Source organism: Mustela erminea, chromosome X (assembly GCF_009829155.1).
Source record: "Mustela erminea isolate mMusErm1 chromosome X, mMusErm1.Pri, whole genome shotgun sequence".
Lineage (NCBI taxonomy): Eukaryota > Metazoa > Chordata > Mammalia > Carnivora > Mustelidae > Mustela > Mustela erminea.
In genome coordinates, this window is record NC_045635.1 from 53,587,162 (window position 1) to 53,613,024 (window position 25,863).

At 38.6% G+C, this 25,863-nt stretch overlaps 1 protein-coding gene across 6 annotated transcripts in view; it reads left to right on the top strand.

The window, feature by feature from the left end:
* The window catches only part of ZC3H12B (zinc finger CCCH-type containing 12B), a 624,873-nt gene that overhangs the window by 591,061 nt on the left and 7,949 nt on the right, over positions 1–25,863 (top strand). For all 6 annotated transcript variants that reach the window (XM_032329787.1, XM_032329786.1, XM_032329788.1 and 3 more), the window contains one exon: positions 7,580–7,719. In XM_032329787.1, the coding sequence (XP_032185678.1) occupies positions 7,580–7,719 (140 nt within the window). The remainder of the gene's footprint in view (positions 1–7,579; positions 7,720–25,863) is intronic.

A 25,863-nucleotide genomic window follows, 5' to 3' on the forward strand; every position in this document is an offset into this window, starting at 1 on the left:
CTTCAACTCTGTGCCCTCCCAGTTGCATTGCCATTTACTTTTGAAGCAAATCCTAATTAAAATGACTGAATCATTAATCAAAATTATTGCTAGAAAGACTCTGCAGAAAAAATTTAAGTGCTCAGTGCAGTACATCTCTGGTCCATTCCACTTCTTCAAAGCTTAGCAATTTTAAGACACAACTTCTAGCCAGAATAAGGACAAATAACAATGTACTTCCCACTTCAAGATAATTCCTATCACATGGTTAGTTTCTTGGAAATTTCTTCCTGCCCTGTAGCTACAGCAGAATTTCTTGTATTAATATAAATCTAGGGGCGCCTGGGTGGCTCAGTGGTTTAAATCCGCTGCCTTCAGCTCAGGTCATGATTGCAGGGTCCTGGGATCAAGCCCCGCATGGGGCTCTCTGCTCAGCAGGGTGCCTGCTTCCTCCTCTCTCTCTCTCCTGCCCCTCTGCCTACTTGTGATCTCTCTCTGTGAAATAAATAAACAAAATCTTTAAAAAATATATAAATCTAATTTCACTTTAGAATATGACTGGAAAGTTGCTTACTGTCCAACACAGATACTTATCACCTCCCTTTTTGTTTGCATTTTTTAAGTTCTTTTTTTTTTAATTTATTTTTGGCATAACAGTATTCATTATTTTTATTTTTTTTTCACCACACCCAATGCTCCATGCTATCTGCGCCCTCTATAATACCCACCACCTAGTACCCCAACCTCCCACCCACCCGCCAATTCAAACCCCTCAGATTGTTTTTCAGAGTCCATAGTCTCTCATGGTTCACCTCCCCTTCCAATTTACCCCAACTCCCTTCCCCTCTCTAACTCCCCATGTCCTCCATGCTATTTGTTATGCTCCACAAATAAGTGAAACCATATGATAATTGACTCTCTCTGCTTGATTTATATCACTCAGCATAATCTCTTCCAGTCCCGTCCATGTTGCTACAAATGTTGGGTATTGGTCCTTTCTGATGGAGGCATAATACTCCATAGTGTATATGGACCACATCTTCCTTATCCATTCGTCCGTTGAAGGGCATCTTGGTTCTTTCCATGGCCATTGGTGCTATAAACATTGGGGTACAGATGGCCCTTCTTTTCACTACATCTGTATCTTTGGGGTAAATACCCAGGATTGCAATGGCAGGGTCTTAGGGAAGCTCTATTTTTAATTTCTTGAGGAATCTCCACACTGTTCTCCAAAGAGGCTGCACCAACTTGCATTCCCACCAACAGTGTAAGAGGGTTCCCTTTTCTCCACATCCCCTCCAACACATGTTGTTTCCTATCTTGTTAATTTTGGCCATTCTAACTGGTTATCTCAATGTGGTTTTAATTTGAATCTCCCTGAGGGCTAGTGATGATGAACATTTTTTCATGTGTCTGATAGCCATTTGTATGTCTTCTTTGGAGAAGTCTCTGTTCATATCTTCTGCCCATTTTTTGATATGCTTGTCTGTTTTGTGTGTGTTGAGTTTGAGGAGTTCATTATAGATCCTGGATATCAACCTTTTTTCTGTACTGTCATTTGCAAATATCTTCTCCCATTCTGTGGGTTGCCTCTTTGTTTTGTTTTTTGTTTTTTTTTTTTTTTTTGACTGTTTCTTTTGCTGTGCAGAAGCTTTTGATTTTGATGAAGTCCCAAAAGTTTATTATTTTTGCTTTTGTTTCCTTTGCCTTTGGAGACATATCTTGAAAGAAGTTGCTGTGGCTGATATCGAAGAGATTACTGCCTATGTACTGCCTTTGTTTGCATTTTTTAAAAGGAGTTAAGTTATTTTAGATATTATTAGGGATAACATAACATGAGATTTATTTGTCTGCAAAATACCTTTGTAAAATTAACTCTGAAAAGTTATCATTTTTATTCGTTAATTCTAACTTAACTACAGGGTCCCTACTCCTTAATTCTGTAAAAAGTCTTCTAGCAAAAATAAAACCTTAAATTCAAAAAAAGAATTAAATAAATAAATAAAAGTCTCTGCCTTCTTCTATGTGGTAGAAAAACCAGTTATTTTTCTTGCTCTTAAGAGTAATGGCTTTAGGGGCGCCTGGGTGGCTCAGTGGGTTAAGCCGCTGCCTTCGGCTCAGGTCATGATCTCAGGGTCCTGGGATCGAGCCCCACATCGGGCTCTCTGCTCTGCGGGGAGCCTGCTTCCTCCTCTCTGCCTGCCTCTCTGCCTACTTGTGATCTCTGTCTGTCAAATAAATAAATAAAATCTTAAAAAAAAAAGAGTAATGGCTTTATGAAAAAGAAGTCATATAGTGCCCAGGGCCTGGCACTTCAGGCAGTGTCTCTGGTGTGTGCAGCATTTGCTCTGCTATCGTGTTTTGGCTTTTCTATCCAACGGATCAGTTGTCTGCAGAGGCTTTCCTTGCTTGCTGTGGATAGTGTTTGATCTTTGGCCAGAATGTTGTGAGTTTTAACTAGGTGTGCTCTCATCTGCTTGTTAAATGAGAATGGATACTGCTTTCCCTAGAACTGAAGCCCTGCAAAACTCTGGTCAAAAGATGTCGTGTGGGCAAGGTTTTCTTCTGGTCCTCTGGGGAGGGAGTCTTATGTACTGGGCCTGAGGCAAGCTTGACTGAGAAGGGTGGTCTGCCCAGAGCACAGGGGTATGGAACTTGGGATAAGTACGTTAGGCAGTTTGTGTTGGCATTTTGCTGCTTCCCACAGGTGGCTCTGTGTTTATTGTGAGGATTCAAGTGTGAGAAATGGCACCAGCCATCTCTGCTGTCCCTGGAGAGGCATCTCTGAACACTGCCTCTCAAGGAAGCACTCTGAGAAGAGTGAATAATCTCTCTACTTGTGTCCCAGCTTTTTTCAGATCACTTGCTTCCAGGTGTTTTTGTCTATCTTTTCACCAGGAGCAGTGCAGGGCCTTCCAGGCTCTCTCCTAGCCAATCATGCTGACCTTCAAAACTACAGTCTTTATATTTTTTTTAATTTAAATTCAATTATCCAAAAACTCCAGTATTCAGAGATGTGATGTGGTCAAGGCTTTGTGCTGTTCTTCTGGGGGAGGAGCCTGCCAAGTCTCGCTGAGTTCTTCTACTTTTCTTTCCAGCCTGGTGAGCATCTTTGCAATCATTAATTTAAATTCCTTATCAGACATATTGCTTATCTCCATTTCATTTAGTTATTTTTCTGAAGTTTTGTCTTACTTTTTCTTTTAAAGCATATTACTCTGACTCTACCATTTTGCTTGACTCTCTGTGTTTGTTTTTATGGATTAAGCAGAACAGCTACTTCTCTTAAATGTAAAGGAATCTCCTTGTGTAGTATATGTGTATACATGTCAAGCTTGCCTCAGGCCCAACACATAATACTCCCTCCCCAGAGGACCAGCAGAAACCCTTGCCCACACCACATCTTTTGACCAGAGAGTTTTGCAGGGCTTCAGTATATGAGTATACATCTCCTTTTTAGTTTATGTGTGTTTAGTGACTTTTCTGGTTGGGTGAAGCTATGGCTGGTATGGGCTGGAGGTTCTGGGGCCCTCCACATTATGAGCACCTTGGAAGGGCAGCTAAAGTTGAAATGGGTGCAGAGCATGTTGATCAGTGCAGCCCCTGGGTTCTTCATGCATTGGGTGTCCTGGCAAGAGAGCTAAGGCTAAAGTAGGTGTAAACTAGGGTGTCCCAGTGCTCTCCCCATAGATGGTGTCCTGGAGGGGTCCTAGAGCTGAGGTGACATGTGGCCTGGGAGTTCCCATGGCTCTCCATGCAGCAAGTACCCAGGCAGTACAACTAAAGCTGAAGTGGATGTAGGCTGGGAGATCCTAGGGCTTTTTGTGAATAATGCAACCTGAAGTACAGCTGAAGCTTAAATGTATGCAAGCCAGGGTGTCCTGGAATGGTCTGTGCAGAGGATATACTAGTGGAGTAGTTGGCACTGAGGTGGTACAAAGCCCAGGAGGTTCCTGTGTCCATACACAAAGGATACCCTGACAGAATAGCTAAAAGTAAAGTGTGTGAAAGCTGGGAGGACCTGGAGCTCTATGCACAGAAGGTATATTGTCAGGATAGCTGAAGCTAAAGTGGATCCAAAGTGATGTGGGCCTGGAATGTTCTGGTGTGCTTTGCACCTGTGGCCACTTGGCGGGGGCTGGCTATGGTTGATATGGGCTAGGGGCCCAGGGCTTCTAACTAGGGTTTTCTGAGGCAGCAAGACAGCTATGGAAACCAGACCCTGCTCTTACCTGTTCTTTTAACATGGAGGGAGAGCATAAACCCAAACGTTCTCTAGTCCTTCTGACTTAGAATTCTTTCAGCTCCTTTGGCCTTTGAAATTACACCTTTCTTTTGTGCCCCAAAGCTACCAGGGCTGGTGTAGGCTTGTGGACCAAGGGATCACTGAGGCGGCAAGCTAGCTATGCATCAGGATGTTGCTTCATTTTGCACTTTCAAGGTGGAGTGAACTAAACCATGCATTTCTCCAGTTTTTCAGAACTGGAGCAGCTCTTCCGTCATTTGTCCGAGTTCTAGTGCTGTATCTTTTATATATGGTAGTTGCTTTTTAAACCAGTTTGTGTGTGTGTGTGTGTGTGTGTGTGTGTGTGTGTGTGTGTTTTCCCTGTGCCCAAGGACGGAGGACTTTGTTCCTCGTACCTTAGTACTATCACTTTTCAATGCTATTTGCAGTGTCAGGAGTGGGAGTTCCCTTTATTACAATGTGTTCATCTCTTTTTTCTCTTTGGCCATTCTATCTTTTGTTGTGTAGAGGCAGTTCAGTCAGCCCTAAGTCCTTCTTTAAGAGGAATTGTTCTATAAATCAGTGTAATTTGGTATGTTCCCTGAAGGAGGTAAGTTCAGGGTCTTCCTATGTAGTCATCTTGGACAAGACACTGTCTCTAAGAATTTAGCCATTTCTTCTAGGTTGTTTAGTATGTTGTCATATAATAACAGTGAAAAATATTTTATAGTGAAAAATATTTTCATAGTGGAAAATATTTTATTTATTTTTATTTATTAAAATATTGTTGAAAGACAATGTTACATTAGTTTTAGGTGTACAATATAGTGTCTGGACAACTACATTCTCACTGCAAGTGTAGTTACCATCTGTCTCCATACAATGTTAGCACAATACCACTGACTATATTCCCTATGCTATGCCTTTCATCCCCATGACTTATTTTTTTCATAACTGAGGGCTTGTATTTTTCACTTCCCTTCACCCATTTTGCCCACTCTCCCCTCTAACAACCACCAATTTGCTCTTGGTATTTATGGGCTTATTTCTGCTTTATTTATTTTTTTGTTTTGTTTTTTAGATTCCACATATAAATAAAATTATATGGTACTTGTCTTTCTCTGTCTCAATTATTTATGGTCTCACTTGTTTACGGTTTTAGACTGCGTTTGGAAGGACACACTTTATAGCACTGCCAAGTCATGTGAAATGAAATCCTATCCCTTTCCTCCAAATTCCCCCTCTATTGGCAATTCTGGTTATTTTTCCTGAGTTCATATTATTCTCATACTTACCAGTACTATAGCAGTGGGCAAACTAACACCTGGGCATCTTCCCTACCTGTCTGTTTCATGCTGGCTTCATCCAATATTAACTCTTTAAGAGTTAATTGGCTGTCCCAATTTACCCATTGTTCAAATTTTTAGAAGCAGTCAGCATGGTAGCTGTTTCTAAGGCTACCTTGGAGTTTGTTGGCAGTTAAATATATTCCCTTTCCTTTTTTTTTTTCTTAAGTGCTTTGACTTTTAGTAATATACTGTAATTGCTTTATGGGAATTACTGGACACTTAGACATGATTAACATGTGTTTAGAAATGTTAGGAAAATACTGAATATTTTTTGGTCATGTGCCTCAAGAGTGATTAAGACACTGGGAAGTCTTGCAGTATATGTATTAATGGGGCCTCTGAGATTATGTATTAATTCACTCAAAGGGACCAATACAATTGGAGCTAATTTCTCTTGTAGTTGAGTACTAGTGAGAAGGTAAGAAATCTAAAGAAAGAGGCCCCATTATATTGTCATAATTAGATTCATATTGTCTTTTTTTTAAGATTTTATTTATTTTTTGACAGAGAGAGATCACAAGCAGGCAGAGAGGCAGGTAGAGAGAGAGGAGGAAGCAGGCTCCCTGCTGAGCAGAGAGCCCGATGCGGGGCTCAATCCCTGGACCCTGAGATCATGACCTGAGCCAAAGGCAGTGGCCTAACCCACTGAGCCACCCAGGCACCCCGAGCTTCATATTGTCTTAATTAGCTTTCTAATCAGCCTTGACAGGCAATATCCACTTTATTATACTAGAATTGGTATATGTAATGTATGCCAATTTATCATCCAAACTGTTTAATAACTGTAATTTAGTGTGGTTTATATTTATGTTAGAATACCAAACTATGTGCTAAGAGGTTGGAATTCTCTCATGCAAACTAGGCACAAATTTAGTACACTCTCTGTAACTTTTTAATCTGATGGCAATAAATATATCTCTTCCCAATTCATCTGCTAATTTTCCCTCTTCAAATTTTCAATCAAATTTCTGTTTGATTTTCAAGTTTTTACAATGTTTATGTCTAGAAATAATAAAGATAAAATGTCTTCTCTTTTTACATCATATTCTAATTATAAAAGCAATACTTAATATTTTGAAGAAATTTTCAAATAAAGAAAATAAATCACTTATAATCCCCTCACATAGAATAATTCTCTTATTAATATTTTGATGTATCTATTTCTTAGCATTTTTTCTAAATTTATATATAGACTTTCTTCCACAAAATTGGGATTACATTATATAGAGTCTGTATCCCTTTTTCTTTAAGCATTATATTGTGAGCATTCCCCACATCCTAAAATTTTAAAATAATGTGATTTTTATTGGCAAATTATATTTAATTAAATGTGATAACTATTTTTAGTTAGAATTTACACGTCTCTTTTCTGCTGTCAATATCATTTTTTAAGTTTAATATATGTGCTTATAACTTATCTCCAACTAATCCTCCCTATAAATTATCTAAACCTCTGGTGACACCTCTTCTTTGCTCATCTGTTGTGAATATCTGCATATTCTAAAATAAAGTGGTAATAGATGTAGAAAGAGAAGAGAGAAAATTGAAGTAGTGGTAGGAAATACTCATCAGGTTTGCTATAAATTGGGAATTGTTATTAACCATCTGTGGCCTTAAAAAAAGGTGTAATAATAGTGGAAATATTTATAATGATTGAGTAAAAAAAGAGATTCATTTATTGTTTTAAAAATGCATTTTTGGGCGCCTGGGTGGCTCAGTCAGTTCAGTGTCTGCCTTCAGCTTAAGTCATGATTCCAGGGTCCTGGGATTGAGCCTGGCATCAGACTCACTGCTCAGTGAGGAGCCTGCTTCTCCCTCTCCCCCTCCTGCTGCTTCCCCTGTTTGTGCTCTATTTCTGTGTCAAATAAATAAATAAAATCCTTAAAAAAGTGAAAATTCATTTTGACATCATCAAGAAATAAAATGTCTATTGTTAATATCTTGGTACTAAGAAAAAGACTGTTTGGGGTATTTCTTTGCTACCTATTGTTGATCCTTTACCCTTTCATTCTCTATCTTCCTAAAGCCATGGGAATAAAGAAGAGTTCTCCTGCAGAGGAATACAACTTGCTGTGGACTGGTTTCTAGACAAAGGCCATAAAGATATTACTGTATTTGTGCCTGCATGGAGAAAAGAGCAATCCCGCCCTGATGCACCAATTACAGGTACTATTTCAAATAGGACATTTCTTCTCATCCAGAGGAAAAGCTAGCAAGATAGTTTAGGGAGAGGTTGATTGTCCCAACTTAATTATTTTTCTAAGTTTATTAAGTATCTTAAAATTTCTTGTATTAAGTAGATTTTTAAACATTATTTTTCCTAATCCAAATAAAACCATTATTATGCTGTGGCATATGGCAGTTAAATTGAGACAACTTCAATTTAGCAAGGAATAAAGCAAGCTGTTGAAAAACAAAGGAGTGTTTTATATTTGACAATATACTTCAGACTAAAGGGGGATGAACATGGTTATGAGTGTGACTGTGCTTTCCAAAAGAATAAAAAAACCATGATAGAAAATGGATCACATTCTGTACCAGAGGAGTGATTGTGAGATTTGCAAAATATAAGGTAAAATATATAGAGAGAAAAGTCCCATGACAGTCAGAACCAACTTATCCATGAAACACAGCAGGCCCATTGCCCAGGGCCATGATACATTTAGGATCCTACAAAGATGTTTTGAAGCACAGGCAAGATGTCATAGTAAGAGGACCCTAAGCTCACCCCATGCCATGTTTGCAACTAGATATCACTCACATTCATGTCAATCAACAAAAGTGATATGAAGACTGGCAGAACAACTCCATAACTAAATGTAGAGAAGAAGCCACATCAGAGAGGTTAGGAAGGGCAGAAATGGTAGTTTAGTCTGGAGCAGCCTGAAAGAGGGAGGGAGCTATGGTTGCAGAGAGGGAAAAGCACCAGGGAGCCCACACAGGGAAAACAAATCCCCATAATGTCTGTCTTTGAATATCAGAGGGGCTGAATTCTGTGAGTTTATATAACCAGCAAGACATTGAGCCTAAAGCTTTAAAAGTCCACTGACTCAGCCAGCAATGGGTGAGCTTGGAGGGCAAGTGATAGCTGGGTCTCCATCCTTAAAGAGACATCAGCCCAAGGAGAGGCAATATAGAAGCAACATCTTACAAAACAGGAGGAAGATTTGTCTATACTGATTTTGGAGAATGTTGGGGGACATCTCTGGGAGCAAAGGAACTGACAGTCACCATTTTCATTCCCCATCCTCCAACATAAACAGAACCACCTACAGGAGGCTGTACTGCAAAGACACTTGTTACCTAACCTCCTAGCAGTGTGCCCTGCCCAGGAGTTCTCTTGAGGACTTGCTTTTCCTAAGTCTTCTGGCCTTGGCCCTAGGCTTAGTGCAAATTTTGTTAATGCCACAGGTGCCCCACCAAGTCAGCCATGTGCACATATATCTTGTGCCTCAAACACAACAATCAGTACCTGGTCGCTGCACACATGGATGGCAAACACCTCTGGCTGCTGCCACAGTTGTGTGCTGCAACCCTGTCATCACACTTTGAGAAACTGGCTTAGGTAAGTACACATTTTAATAATGTCACATATGCCCTGCCCACATGACACCAGCCACCTTGACTTTCAGCCGCTGATTCACAGCCAGCAGGTGTTCCTTTCTACCACCTCGGCCACATGCCCAGCTCCCAGCCACTGCCACTAACATGTGCTATGCCTTTGGTCACAAATGTACTTTGAGGGATCTGACCTAGGACTAGTAACTCACTAAAAATTTTGCTAACACTGCTACCTACCCCTGAAACTTTGTACAGTCTCATCCCCTCAGGGATGGCCTACCTGGATCTCACTAACACCACAAAGAGCAAGCACAGCCCACAGCAGGCACAGAATCAGTGCAGAAGCTTAGACTGAAAGGGAAAGCTACTCAAACACAATAGCCAGATGCAAACAACACACATGGGAAAATCCCATGAAGTGCCAGGTTCTGATGAATATCAGATGAATATCAGTGCTGGACACTACAGGATCTCCTCTTTATAAAGCCACTACTTTCAGGAGCAGAGAGCAGAGCTGACTTTTCTAACACAAAGAAACAGGTAAACAAAATGAGGAGACAGACAAATTTGTCCCAAATGAAAGAATAGGAGAAAATCACAGCAAAACTAAGCAAAACAGAAATAAGTAGTATACCTTATAGAGAATTTAAAGCAATGTTCATAAAAGTGTGCACTGGACTTGACACAAGAGTAGACAATATCAGTGAGACCTTTAACAAAGAGATTTTAAAAAAGAACCAATCAGAGATGAAGAACTCAATAAATGAAATTATGCAGAAATCAATGGCTTTCTTATACTCTAACAATGAAAATACAGAAAGGGAAATTAGAGAATAGATTCCATTTACTATAGCACCAAGAACCATAGATACCTGGGAATAAACCTAACCAAAGAGGTAAAGGATCGGTAATTGAGGAACTACAGAACACTCATGAAATTGAAGAAGACACAAAAATATGGAAGACCATTCTATGCTCTTGGATCGGAAGAATAAATATTGTTAAAATATCTATACTGCCTAGAGCAATCTATACTTTTAATGCCATTCCAATCAAAATTCCACCGGTATTCTTCAAAGAGCTGGAGCAAATAATCCAAAATTTGTATGGAATCAGAAGAGACCCTGAATCGCTAAGGAAATGTTGAAAAACAAAATTAAAACTGGAGCATCAAGTTCCCTGATTTCAAGCTTTACTACAAAGCTGTGATCACCAAAACAGCATGGTACTGGCATAAAAACAGATACATAGATCAGTGGAACAGAGTAGAGAGCCCCGATACGGACCCTCAACTCTATGGTCAAATAATCTTCAACAAAACAGGAAAAAATATACAGTGGAAAAAAGACAGTCTCTTCAATAAATGGTGCTGGGAAAACTGGGCAGCTATATGTAGTAGAATGAAACTCGACCATTGTCTTACACTGTACACAAAGATAAACTCAAAATGGATAAAAGACCTCAATGTGAGACAGGAATCCATCAGAATCCTAGAGGAGAACATAGGCAGTAATCTCTTCGAAATCAGCCACAGCAACTTCTTTCAAGATATGTCTCCAAAGGCAAAGGAAACAAAAGCAAAAATAATAAACTTTGGGGACTTCATCAAAATCAAAAGCTTCTGCACAGCAAAGGAAACAGTCAAAAAAAAAAAAAAAAAAAAAAAACAAAGGGGCAACGCACAGAATGGGAGAAGATATTTGCAAATGACAGTACAGAAAAAAGGTTGATATCCAGGATCTATAATGAACTCCTTAAACTAAACACACACAAAACAGACAAGCATATCAAAAAATGGGCAGAAGATATGAACAGACACTTCTCCAATCAAGACATACAAATGGCTATCAGACACATGAAAAACTGTTCATCATCACTAGCCCTCAGGGTGATTCAAATTAAAACCACATTGAGATAACCAGTTAGAATGGCCAAAATTAACAAGATAGGAAACAACATGTGTTGGAGGGGATGTGGAGAAAGGGGTACCCTCTTACACTGTTGGTGGGAATGCAAGTTGGTGCAGCCTCTTTGGAGAACAGTGTGGAGATTCCTCAAGAAATTAAAAATAGAGCTTCCCTATGACCCTTCAATTGCACTCCTGGGTATTTACCCCAAATGTACAGATGTAGTGAAAAGAAGGGCCATCTGTACCCCAATATTTATAGCAGCAATGGCCACGGTCGCCAAACTGTGGAAAGAACCAAGATGCCCTTCAACGGACGAATGGATAAGGAAGATGTGGTCCATATACACTATGGAGTATTATGCTTCCATCAGAAAGGACGAATACCCAACTTTTGTAGCAACATGGACGGGACTGGAAGAGATTATGCTGAGTGAAATAAGTCAAGCAGAGAGAGTCAATTATCATATGGTTTCACTTATTTGTGGAGCATAACAAATAGCATGGAGGACATGGGGAGTTAGAGAGGATAAGGGGGTTGGGGAAAATTGGAAGGGGAGGTGAATCATGAGAGACTATGGACTCTGAAAAACAATCTGAGGGGTTTGAAGTGGCGGGGGCGTGGGAGGTTGGGGTACCGGGTGGTGGGTATTATAGAGGGCACAGATTACATGGAGCACTGGGTGTGGTGAAACAATAATGAATACTGTTATGCTGAAAATAAATTAATTTTAAAAAAGAAATATAAGAAAAGAACATTAAAAAATGAAATATTTGGAATAAACAGTAGGAAACAAGAAGCAGAGGAATGTATTAGTGACCTGGAGTTTAGAGTAATAGAAAACAATCACACTGAATGTATGAGAGACAAATACTGCATAATGAGAATAGACTTAGAAAATTCAGTGACTCCATCAATCAAAGTAATGTTTGCATTTTATGGGTCACAGAAGGAGAAGAGAGAAAAATGGGGGCTGAAAAATTATTTAAAGAAATAATAGCTGAAAACATTCCTAATCTGGGAAAGGAAACAGATATCCAGATGCAGGAGGCACATAGAAACCTGAGCAAAATCAACAAAAGCAGATCCACACCAGTTGGGTATTCATCCTTTCTGATGGAGGCATAATACTCCATAGTGTATATGGACCACATCTTCCTTATGGCAAAATGCAGTGATAGAGAAAAAAAAAATTTAAAGCAGCAAAACAAAAGAGATAGTTATGTATAAGAGAAGTCCCATAAGGCTATCAGTGGATTTTTCAGCAGAAACTTTGCAAACCACAAGAGAGTGGCACAATATATTCACATTGCTGAATAGGAAACATCTGCAGTGGAGAATACTCCACCCAGTTAAACTAGCATTCAGAATAGAAGGAGAGATAAAGAGTTTCCCAGACAAATAAAAACTAAAGGAGCTCATGACCACTAAACCAGCCTTGCAAGAAATATTAAAGGGAACACTTTCAATGCAAAGGAAAGACCAAAGGTAACAATATGAAAGTAGGAAACACAAAAGAAGTAAAAATAATTATTTCTATTAAAAAATCAGTCGAGGAACTCACAAAATAAATTATGATAATATATACCTAAAATGTTGGAAGGAGAGGAGTAAAAGAATGGGTTCAAATGACCATCAACTTAATATAGACTGCTATATACAGAAGATATTACATACAAACATAATGATAACCACAAGTCAAAAACCACTAATAGATGCAAAGAATAAAGAGAAAAAAACCAAATGTATCATTAAGGAAAACAAACAATGAAAGCGAATAAGAGAAGAAAGGATTACAAGAAAACATCAGAAACAACCACAAAGAACATTAAAATGGCAATAAATATTTATATATCAATAATTACTTTGAATGTAAATGGAATACATGCTCCAATTAAACGACATAGGGTGACAGAATACATAAAAAGAAAAAAAAAAAACCCAAGACACATCTCTATGCTACTTGAAACTCATTTTAGACCTAAAGACACCTGAAGATTGAAAGTGAGGGATGGATAAACATCTATCATGCAAAATGGATATTAAAAAAAAGCTGAAATATCAATACTTATATCAGAAAAAACAGATTTTAAAACAAAGACAGTAAGGAGAAAAAAAGGACACGATATGATAATTAAGGGGACAATGAAACAAGAAGACTTAACAAGTATAAATATTTAAGTACTCAACATGGAAGAACTAAATACATAAAATAGTTAATAATAAACATGAACTAATCAACAGTAATAAAATAAGAGTAGGGGACTTTAACATCCCACTTACATCAACAGGAAGATCCAAAATAAGAAAATCAATTAGGAAACAATAGCTTTGATGACACATTGGGCCAAGTGGATTTAACATATATAGTTAGAACATCCCATCCGAAAACAGCAGAACACACATTCTTTTCAGGTGCATATGGAACATTTTCTAGAACAGATCACATATTAGGGCACAAAACAAGTCACAGCAATTGAAAAGATCAAAATCATACCATACCTCTTTTTCCACCATAACACTATGAAACTAGAAATCAACCAAAAGAAAAAAAATGAAAAGAACACAAATACATGGAAATTAAATAACATGCTACTAAACAATGAATGGGTTAAGCAAGAAATCAAAAAGATATCTGTAAGTACATGGAAACAAATGAAAATGAAAGCACAATGGTCCAAATCCTGTGGAATGCAGCAAAAGCAGTTCTAAAAGGGAAGTTTACAGACATACCTCAAGAAACCAGAAAAATCTCAAATAAAAAAACTTAACCTTACCCCTAAAGGATCAAGGTGTAGATCTAGATCTAGGAAAGATCTAGAAAAACGAACAAGTTCAACCCCCAAAGCAGCAAAAGGAAGGAAATAATAAATATTAGAGCACAAATAAATGATACAGAAACTAAAAATGAACAAACAAACAAAAAGTAAAACAAACAAAAATAGAAGAGACTGATGAGACCAGGACTGGTTATTTGAAAAGATTAAAAAAAATTCATAAACCTCTAGCCAGACTGATCAAAAAACAAATAGAAATGACTCAAATAAATAAAATTAAAAATGAAAGAGGAGAAATATCAATCAAAACAACAGAAATCCAAAAAAAGAGAATATTATGAAAAAAATATATGACAACAAATTGGATAACCTAAAGAAAATGGAGTGGCAGTTCCCTACCCCAGATGACCAGCACAAGCCCCTGTCCACACAATTCTCTGAAGCCTGGAGATTAAAAGGTCAGAAGACTTGCCTGAGATAGAGCCAGGAGGGCACTGTGCTATTCATGGAGAGAGCAAGCAAATAACCTTGGGATAGACAGTATGGCAACAGCCATCTGAAAAATGCCTGGGGTACTTAGGGCAAAGATTATTTGCTATGCTGGGAGTACTTCTCTGAGAGGCAGCATTCACAGAGATCCCTCTCTGGGAAAAATAACATGGCTAGCACTATTTCTCTCCCCTGGCCCATAGCATAAACTTGAGCCACTTGCAAAAAGCAGCTCATCGTGGACACTGGATGGCTAACTTGCATATGCCAAGCCCAGTTCCCTTGAGCTCTGATGGGACAGCCTTTCATGTCAAGCAAGATTCGGTCCCAGCACAAAAGACCCCTCCCCCAGAAGAACAGAACAAACCCCTGCCCACACCACATTCCCTGTTGACAGAGTTCTTTAAGTCCTCAGTTCTTGTGGAGTTGGTGGCAGGTCGCACCTTAGAAGCACACCAGAGTGCACCAACATAAAACTCACAACATTCAGGCCAGGGACCAAGCACTGCCAACAGCTGGCCAGGAAAGCCTCTGCAAAAGACTGGCCTGAAGGACAGAGCAGCCAAATCACAATAGCAGAGCACACACAGCACACACCAGAGATAATCCTGAAGTGCCAGGCTCTGGGGACTACATGACCTCTTTTTCATAAGGCCATTACTTTCAGAAGCAGGAAACATAACCAGCTTTTCAAAAACACAGAAAAAGGAAGAAACTTAGAAAAAAAGCCAAGAAGGAAGAGTTTATATTCAATGAAAGAACAAGACAAGGCCACAGTCAGGAATCTAAGCAAAAGAGATATAAGTAACATGCCTGATGGAGAATTTAAGGTAACAATCATAAGGATACTTAGTGAGTTTGAGAAAAAAATGTAAGACATCAGTGAGACACTTACAATAGAGATAAAAGAGTTAAAAAAGAATTAATCAGAGTTAAAAAAGATTAAATGCAGACTTGATGCAATGAAGAGCAAACTAGAATAAGCGGAGGAACAATTTAGTGACCTAGAAGACAAAATAATGGAAAACAATGAAGCTGAACAAAAGAGAAAAAGAATTATGTAACAAAAGAATAGACATAGGGAAATCACTGGCTCTATCAAATGTAATAACTCATATTATAGGAGTCCCAGAAGAAGAGAGAAAAAATGGGGCAGAAAATTTATTTCAGGTAACACAGCAAAAAGCTCCCCTAATTTGTCAAGGGAAATAGAAATCCAGATCCAGGAGACAGTGATCTTCCATCAAAGTCAATGAAATCAGGCCAACAAGATATATTGTAATTAAATTTGCAAATGATAATCATAAGGAAAAAAATCTTAAAAGCAGCAAGAAAAAAGTCCTTAACTTCCAAGGTAACACCCATAATGCTAGTTGTAGATTTCTCAGCAGGAACCTGGCAAGCCAAAAGGGAGAATGATAGAGTCAACATGCTGAATGGGAAACATCTGCAACCAAGCACACACTATCTAGCAAGGCTATCATTTAGAACAGAAGGAGAGAAAAAGAGTTTCCCAGACAAAAACTAAACACAAGAGCAGCCCTGCAGGATATACTAAAGGGGACCCTTTTGTGCAAAGGAGAGATGAAAGACAAGAAAAGATCAGAGAAAATCTCCTGAACCAATGACAAAACAAGTAATAAAGTGGCAATAGTACATAACTATTAATACTTACTTTGAATATAAATGTACTAAATGCTCCATTTAGTGGAGTGGTGGAATGGATTAAAAGAACAAGACCCATCTATATGCTGAATACATGAGTTTCATTTTATTTTTTTTAATTTCTTTTCACTGTTCCAGAATTCATTGTTTATGCACCACACCCAGTGCTCAATGCAGTACATGCCCTCCTTAATACCCACCACCAGACTAACCCAATCCCCCATCTCCCTCCCCTCCAAAACCCTCAGATTGTTTCTCAGAGTCCTCTGTCTCTCATAGGTTGGCTGCCCTCGAATTTGCCCCAAATCACTTCTCCTCTCCATTTCCCCATGTCCTCCTTGTTATTCCTTTATGCTCCACAAATAAGCAAAACCATATGATAATTGACTCTCTCTGCTTGACTTATTTCACTCAGCATAATCTCTTTCAGTCCTGTCCATGTTGATACAATTTGGGTATTCATCTTTTCTGATGGAGGCATAATACTCCATAGCATATATGGACAATATCTTCTTTATCCATCTGTCCATTGAAGAGCATCCTGGTTCCTTCCACAGTTTGGCGACTGTGGCCATTGCTACTATGAACATTGGGGTACAGATGGCCCTTCTTTTCACTACATCTGCAACTTTGGAGTAAATATCCAATAGTGCAATTGCAGGGTCATTGGGAAGCTCTATTTTCAATTTGTTAAGGAATCTCCACACTGTTTTCCAAATTGGCTGTACCAACTCGCATTCCCATCAACAGTGTAAGAGGGTTCCCCTTTCTCCACATCTTCTCCAACACACGTTGTTTACCATCTTGTTAATTTTGGCCATTCTAACTGGTGTAGGGTGGTATCTGATGGTTTTGATGGTTTTGATTTGACTCTCCCTGATGGCCAGTGATGATGAACATTTTTTTCATGTGTCTATTAGCCATTTGTATGTCTTCTTTGGAGAAGTGTCTGTTCATGTCTTCTGCCCATTTTTTGATGTGATTGTTTTGTGTGTGTTGAGTTTGAGGAGTTCCTTATAGATCTTGGATATCAGCCTATTGTCTGTACTGTCATTTGTGAATATCTTCTCCCATTCCACGGGTTGCCTCTTCATTTTTTTTTTGACTGTTTCCTTTGCTGTGCAGAAGTATTTGATCTTGATCTTGATGAAGTCCCAGAAGTTCACTTTTACTTGTTTCCTTTGCCTTGGAGACATATCTTGAAAGAAGTTGCTATGGCCCATATCCAAGAGGTGACTGCCTATGTTCTCCTCTAGGATTCTGATGGATTCCTGCCTCACATTGAGGTCTTTTGTCCATTTCGAGTTTATCTTTGTGTATCATGTAAGAGAATGGTCAAGTTTCATTCTTCTACACACAGCTGTCCAATTTTCCCAGTGCCATTTATTGAAGAGACTGTTTTTTTTTTTTTCCACTGTATTTTTTTTTTCCTGCTTTGTCGAAGAGTATTTAACCATAGAATTGAGGGTCCATACCTGGGCTCTCCACTCTATTCCACTGGTCTATGTGTCTACTTTTGTGCAAGTACCATTCTGTCTTGGTGATCACAGTTTTGTAGTAAGGCTTGAAATCAGACAACATGATGCCCCAATTTTGCTTTTATTTTTGAACATTTCCTTAGTATTTCGGGGTCTCTTCTGATTCCATACAAATTTTAGGATTGCTTGTTCCAGCTCTTTGAAAAATGCTGGTGAAATTTTGATCAGAATTACATTGAAAGTGTAGATTGCTCTAGGCAGTAGAGACAGTTTAACAATGTTTATTCTTCTGATCCATGAGCATGGAATGGTCTTCCATCTTTTTGTGTCTTCTTCAATTTCTTTCATGAGTGTTCTGTAGTTCCTTGAGTACAGATCCTTTACCTCTTTGGTTAGGTTTACTCCCAGGTATCTTATGGTTCTTGGTGCTATAGTAAATGGAATCAATTCTCTAACTTCCCTTTCTGTATTTTCATTGTTAATGTATAAGAAAGTAACTGATTTCTGTACATTGATTTCACATTACTGAATTGCTATTTGAGTTCTAGTAGATTGAGGGTGGAGTATTTGGGGTTTTACATCAAAGTATCATGTAATCTGTGAAGAGAGAGAGTTTTACTTCTTCATTGACAATTTGTTTTATTTTTTAAAGATTTTATTAATTTATTTGACAGAGAGAGATCACAAGTAGACAGAGAAGCAAGCAGAGAGGGCGGAGGAAACAGGCTCCACACAGAGCAGAGAGCCTGACATGAGGCTCAATCCCAGGACCCTGAGATCATGACCTGAGCTGAAGGCAGAAGTTTAATGTATTGAGCCACCTAGGTGCCCTTTCATTGACAATATGAATACGATTTATGTCTCTTTGTTGTCTGATTCCTATTGCTAGGATTTCTAATACTATGTTGAAGAGTGGTGAGAGTGACCATCCTTGGTGTGTTCCTGATCTCAAAGGGAAAACTGTCAGCTTTTCCCCATTGAGGATGATATTCACTGTGGGGTTTTCATAGATAGATTTTATGAAGTTAAGGAATGTTCCCTCTATCCCTATACTTTGAAGCATTTTAATTAGGAATGGATGCTGGATTTTGTCTAATGTTTTTTCTGCATCCATTGAGAGGACCATGTGGTTCTTCTTTCTTGCCTATTGATTTATTCTATCACATTGATTGCTTTGTGAATGTTGAACCACACTTGCGTTCCAGGGATAGATCCCACCTGGTCATGATAGATAAACTTTTTCATGTACTGTTGGCCCTATTAGTGAAGATCTTGTTGAGAATTTTGGCATCCATATTCATCAGGGATATTGGTCTGAAATTCTACTTTTTGGTGGGGTCTTTGCCTGGTTTGGGGATCAGGGTAATGCTGGTTTCATAGAAAGAGTCTGGAAGTTTTCCATCTGTTTCTACTTTTTGAAACAGCTTCAGGACAATAGGTATTATTTCTTCTTTGAAAGTTTGGTAGAATTCCCCAGGGAATCCATCAGGTCCTGGGTTCTTGTTTGGGGGTACGTTTTTGATTACTGCTTTAATCTAGTTACTAGTCTATTCAGGTTGTCAATTTCTTCTTGTTTCAGTCTTGGAAGTTTATGGATTTCCAGGAATGCATCCATTTCATCTAGGCTGCTTAAACTATTGGCATGTAACTGTTGGTAAGAATTTCTGATGATTGTTTCTATTTCCTTGGTGTTAGTCATGATGTCTCCCCTTTCATTCATAATTTTATTAATTCGTGTCCTTTCTCTTTTATTTTGGATTAGTCTGGCTGGTGGTTTATTGATCTTATTGATTCTTTCAAAAAACCAGCTTGTAGTTTCTTTCATGCATTTTAATGTATCTCTAGTTTTTTTTTTTTTTTAATCTCATTGATCTCACTCTGTTTTTCATTATTTCCCTTCTTGTGTGTGGAGTTGGCTTAATTTGTTCTTCATTCTCCAATTCTTTAACATGTAAAGACAGCTGCTGTATTATTCAATATTTCTGAGGGAGGCTTAGATAGCTATGTATTTCCCCCTTAGTACTGCCTTTGCTGTATTGCATAGGTTTTGGACCAAATTGTCTCCATTGTCATTGGTTTCCATGAGTTGTTTAAGTCCTTCTTTGATTTCCTGGTTGATCGAAACATTCTTAAGCCAGGTGGCCTTTAGCTTACAGTTGCTTGAATTCCTTCTGAACTTTTTCTTCTGGTTGAGTTCCAGTTTCAAAGAACTGTGGTCTGAGAATATGCAGAGAATAATCTCAATCTTTTTTGTATCAATTGAATCCTGATTTGTGACCCAGTATGTGGTCTATTCTGGAAGAAGTTCCATGTGCACTTGAGAAGAATGAGTATTCTGTTGTTTTAGGGTGGAATGTTCCCTATGAGGTCTATCTGGTCCAATGTGTCATTCAATGCTCTTGTTACTTTGTTGATTTTCTGCTTGAATGATCTGAGAGTGGTGTGTTAAGATCCCCTACTATCAATGTATTCATATTAATGTGTCTCTTTATCTTGATTAACAGTTGTCTTATGTTGTTGGCTGCTCCCATATTGGGGGCACAAATATTTACAATTGTTAGATATTCTTGGTGGATAGACCCTTTAAGAAAGATGTACTGTCCTTCTGTATCTCCGACTATAGCCTTTAGTTTAAAATCTAATTTATCTGATATGAGAATCACTACCCCAGCCTTCTTTTGAGGCCTATTGGCATGAAAGATGCTTCTCCATCACTTCACTTTCAGTTGGATGTATCCTTAGTTTCAAAATGGGTCTCTTGTAGACAACATATGGATGGATCCTGTCATTTTATCTAATCTGCAACCTTGTGCCATTTTATGGGAGTGTTTAGGTCATTCATGTTGAGAGTGATTATTGAGAGATCTGTTTTTATTGATATTGTGTTGCCTGTGAAACCTTTGTTTCTACACATTGTCTCCAGAAATTTCTGTTCGATGACACTCTTGGGTTCTTTCTTCTCTTATAGAATCCCCTTTAATATTTCTTGTAGTGCTGGCTTGGTGGGCACATACTCTTTTTAAACCTTACCAGTCTTGGAAGCTATCTCCCCATCCATTTTGAATGTCAGCCTTGCTGGATAAAGTATTCTTGGCTGCATGTTCTTTTCATTTAGTGCCCTGAATACTTCTTGCCAGCCCTTTCTGGCTTTCCAGGTTTCTGTGGACAGGTCTGATGTTGTTCTGATGGACTTTCCTCTGTACATAAGGAATCTCTTTGCCCTAAGCTGCTTTCAAGAGCTCCTATTTAAAATCGTGATTCATCATTTTCACAATCAGGAGTCTTGAGGTCTTTCTAGATTCTATGATCTTGGGAGGGGTGACCTTTCTGCCTCTAGGACATGAACACTGGTTCTATTCCCCAGATTGGAAAATTTTGATGGAGAATTTATTCAACTCTATCCTGCAGTCTTCTTTCTTTCTCCTCCCCCTCAGGGATTCTAATAATTCTGATGTTGTAATGTTTCATTGTGTCATTTATTTCCCTAATTCTGTTTTCATGGCTTCTAAGCTGTTTGTTCCAGGCCTCCTCCTGATCCCCTTTTTCTCTATCAGTTTGTCCTCTTGATCACTGATTCTATCTTCTGCCTCAGTTACTCTAGTTGCTAGAGAATTTAGATTAGATTGGGATTCATTGGTAACATTGTTAACATCTTTTTTAAAGATTTTATTTGTTTATTTGACAGAGATCACAAGCAGGCAGAGAGGTGGGCAGAGAGAGAGAGGGAGGGAAGCAGGCTCCTTGCTGAGCAGAGAGCCCAATGTGGGGCTCGATCCCAGGACCCTGGGATTATGACCTGAGCCAAAGGCAGAAGCTTTAACCCAATGAGCCACCCAAGTGCCCCAGCATTGTTAACATCTTCCCTGATGGCTTTCACTTCTGCCCTAATTGATTCCATGTTGTCATTAATGGTTTTCTCCAACCTAGCCATTGCCCTCAATTCCCTTTCCAACATACTGTTTATGTCCATATCCAATAGTTCTGTGGCACAGGGCCCAATCTCTGAATTTTTCCTCTGTTGGGCATTCCTCCTCCTAGTCATTTTGGTGAGAGATGGCTGAAGGGATGGGTAGCTGAATGTATCAACCATGATCCAGGCAGAATGCACCCTGGAACACTTCTGAGCAATCAGGAGTCCTCACCAAAAAGAAGGAAAAAAGAAAAAAAAGAGAGAGATAGGAAGAGACAGACTGAGGGGGGGAAAAAAAGAAAGAAAAAAAAAAGACCCACTCATAATGGGTCCCAAAGTTAAAATTTAGAAGGTATGCAAACAAAAACGGACAAACAAAAAGACTGACAAAAGTAAATGACAAGAGAAAAAAAAAAAAAAAAAAAGAACCCAGCCAAAAGGCACCCCAAGTATAAGATTTATATACTACCAGAACAAAAACAAATATGCAGAAACACAGATAGATGAAAAAGATGGGAGGGTGGTTATAAATCCTCAGTGTGGGTGAGGAAGGTTATTTTGATTCTTCCTGGGTGTATATTGATATCTTTGTTTAAAGGACTCAACTTTCCCGAAATAAAGGGGGATTAAAACTGGTTTATATATAGGGGTAGTATTGATTGGGGAAAGAGGATTACCTTGAAGCTTATCTCTGTAAGAATATTAAAAAAAATAGAAAATCAAAAGAAAAACACAGACATATGTATCAGGAAAGTTCAAGTTAAAAGGTTATTATAGAGTGTGTTGTACTGAACCTCTCGTTTTGATGGTAAACAGGTTAAAAATTATTAAAAATTAAAAAGAACAAGAATAGTTGGAAGGAATTAAAAATAAAAATTGTATTATTAAACTCTACCAGGAGTTTAATATTTTCTTTTCCCCCAGTAATGGGGTTTTACAGTTTTATGGGGACCCTGTGGTGGTTGTCCTCTTGTGTTTTTGTTTCTGTTTTTATTTTTGGCTGGTTTTCTGGGGGAGGGGCAGTCTTTTTCAGGCAGTCTTGCTAGAGTTGAGTCCTCCTGCCCCTTATTAAGTGGCTGGTCTCTGAGAAAACCAGTTTTTCAGGCTTTTGTTCTCTGGAGGGTTGTTTTGTTTTGTTTTGTTTTCCCCTTGGTGGCTTTTGGCTGTTCTTTGGAGGTTTAGAGGAAAGCAAACTGCACCCAGACCTCAGTCTCAGAAAGAAGGCTCAGTCTGTTCCCCTCTGGCTGGTCCAGAGCACATAAACTCCTCCTCTGCAACCTCCCACCAGTCACATGTCTCCAGCCACAGGGGGTCTCAGGAGCTCCCGCTTGTCTCTGCATCTGACTGTTACTAAGACCATGAGCAATATTAGTCCAGAGAGCTGCTTCCAGTGGCTGTCTTTGCCCCAGCTCTCTGGGCAGGTCCAGCCCACTGGAGAGATCTCAACCAGAGAAGTGCACAGAGACTTTCACTTTGGCCCAGGCTGGGAGTGTTCAGACTCTTGATCTAGAAAGCACTGGCTAGCACCCACACTGACCTCTCTAAGGGGAGGGTGTGGAGCATGACTCAGACCCTGGTTGTGTTGTGCATGGGCAGAGTGCAAAAGGCTGTGGTTCTAGAGAGCCCCGGCTGTCACGTGCATGCTAGTAGCTCAGGGACCATGGCCTGGATGCTTCGCAGCACTCTCTTTGGCATGGCGTCGGTGGTGGCCATCCTGGGTCTGTGGGTTTGAGCTCGTGCTCCCGTAACTGTCTGATTCCACCAGTTTCCCCTTAATATCTTTTTCTCTTTTTGAGTGCTTTTAATCAGACTCCAAGTTAATGCTGGCCCTCAATCACAGGGCATTCTCATATTGGGGTATTACTTTCCAATGGGTCAATTATGGTGGCTCCATACCCCTTTTGTTTATTCTCTGATATCAGTCTGACATTCCCACTCCACTTTACCTGTACACTGGATTGTATTCTGCCCCCTGTAAAGATCTAGAAGTGTATAATCCTACATCTCAGGCTGATTTCATGGGTGTTCAGTGCTCTGGTAGATAATCATCTCACTTTAGGCGACCAGTTGAAACAGAATCTCCTACTCCTTTGCCATAGCCCTCCTCCCCCCAAAAAAATCATTTATTGTCTTCTTAATTTTGACCATTCTAACTGATGCAAGGTGGTATCTCAATGTGGTTTTGATTTGAATCATCCTGACAGCTAAAGATGAACATTTTTTCATGTGTCTATTAGCCATTTGTATGTCTTCTTTGGAGAAGTGTCTGTTCATGTCTTCTGCTCATTTTTTGATGTGATTATCTGTTTTGTGTGTGTTGAATTTGAGGAGTTCTTCATAGATCTTGGATATCAGCCCTTTGTCTGTACTGTCATTTGCATATACCTTCTCCCATTCCGTGGGTTGCCTCTTTGTTTTGAGTGTTTCCTTTGCTGTGCAGAAGGCTTTGATCTTGATGAAATCCTAAAAGTTCATTTTCACTTTTGTTTCCTTTGCCTTTGGAGACATGTGTTGAAAGAAGTTGCTGTGGCTAAAGAAATAGACTCTTAACTATAGAGAACAAACTGATGGTTACCAGAGGGGAGGTGGGTGAGGGAATGGATTAAATAGGTGTTGGGAATTAAGGAGTGCAGTTTTTGTGATTTCAACACGTGTTATATGTAAGTATCGAATCACGATATTGTACATCTAAAACTAATATTACACTGTATGTAACTCGAATTTAAACAAAAACTTTTTTAAAAAGGGTAAAAAGAACCATATTATCATTTCAGTAGATTCAGAAAAAGTATTTAACAAAGTACAAAACCCATTTATCATAAAAACCCTCAACCAAGTAGCTTTAGAGGGAATATATCTCTAATTATTAAAGGCCATGTATGAAAACTACACAGCTAACATGATCCTCAATGGGGGAAAACTGAGAGCTTTCCCCCTAAGGATAGGAACAAGACATGTATGTCCACTATTATTCAACGTAATACTAGAAGTTGTAGCTACAGCAATCAGACAATAAAAAGAAGTAAAAGGCATCCAAATCAATAAGGAAGAAGTAAATTTTCACTATTTGCAGATGACATGATACTCTACACAGAAATCCTGAAAACTCTCAAAAAGTGCTAGATAATATAAATAAATAAATAATATAAAATTAAAAATTAATTAAAAAATTTTTTAAAAAGTGCTAGATTGATAAGTGAATTCAGAAATGTTGCAGGATAAAAAATCAGTGTACAGAAATCTATTGCATTCCTATACACCCATAATGAAGCAGCAGAAAGAGAGGTTAAGAAAAGAATCCTATTTACACTTGCACCAAAAACAATAAGGCACCTAGGAAAAAACCTAACCAAAGAGATATAAGAACTATAGTCTGAAAACTATAGAACACTTATGAAAGAAATTGAGAAAGACACAAAGACACATACTCATGGATTGGAAGAACAAATATTTTTAAGAAGTTTATGCTACTCAAAGCAATCTACACATTAAATGCAATCCTTATCAAAATACAAACAGCATTTTTCAGAGATCTAGACCAAACAATCCTAAAATTTGTATGGAACCACAAAATATCCTGAAAATCAAAGCAATCTTGAAAACTGAAAACAAGGCTGAGGGCATCACATATCTGGATTTCAAGTTATGTTATAAAGCTGTAGTAAATAAAACAATATGGTGCCGGCACAAAAATAGACACATAGATCAATGTAGCAGAATAGAAAATCCAGAAGTAAACTCACAATTACATATGGTCAATTACTCTTCAATAAAGCAAGAAAGAATATCTAATGGAAAAAAAGGCAGTCTCTTCAATAAATGGTGCTGGGAAAATTAGACAGCCACATGCAGAAGAATAAAACTGGACCATTGCCTTACAAAATAAAAAAAAATGAATTCAAAATAGGTGGAAAACTTAAATGTGAAACAGGAATCCATCAGAATTCTAGAGGAGAACACTGGCAGAAACCTCTCTGACTTATACAACTCAACACCCAGAAAATGAATAATCCAATTAAAAAATGGCAGGACACATAAACAGACATTCTTTCAAAGAAGACATACTGATGGCCAACAGACACATGAAAGATGTTCAACATGACTCATCCTCAGGGAAACACAAATCAAGACTACAATGAGATATTACTTCATACCTGTCATAATGGCTAAAAAAAAAAACCGCAAGAAACAAGTGTTGGTGAGGACATGGAGGAAAAGGAACTCTTGTGCACTTCTGGTAGGAATGTAAACTTATGCAGTCACTATGGAAAACAGTATGAAATTTCCTCAGAAAGTTAAAAATAGGACGACCCTATCATCCAGTAATCATGCTACTGGGTGTTTTCCCCCAATAATACAAAAACAAAACAAAACAACACAAAAACTCTAATTCAAAGAGATACATGCACCTGTATGTTTATAGCAACATTATTTACAATAGCCAGGATGTGGAAGCAGCCCTAGTGTTAGTGCCCATAGATTGATGAGTGGATAAAGAAAATGTGACATATATACATATATAT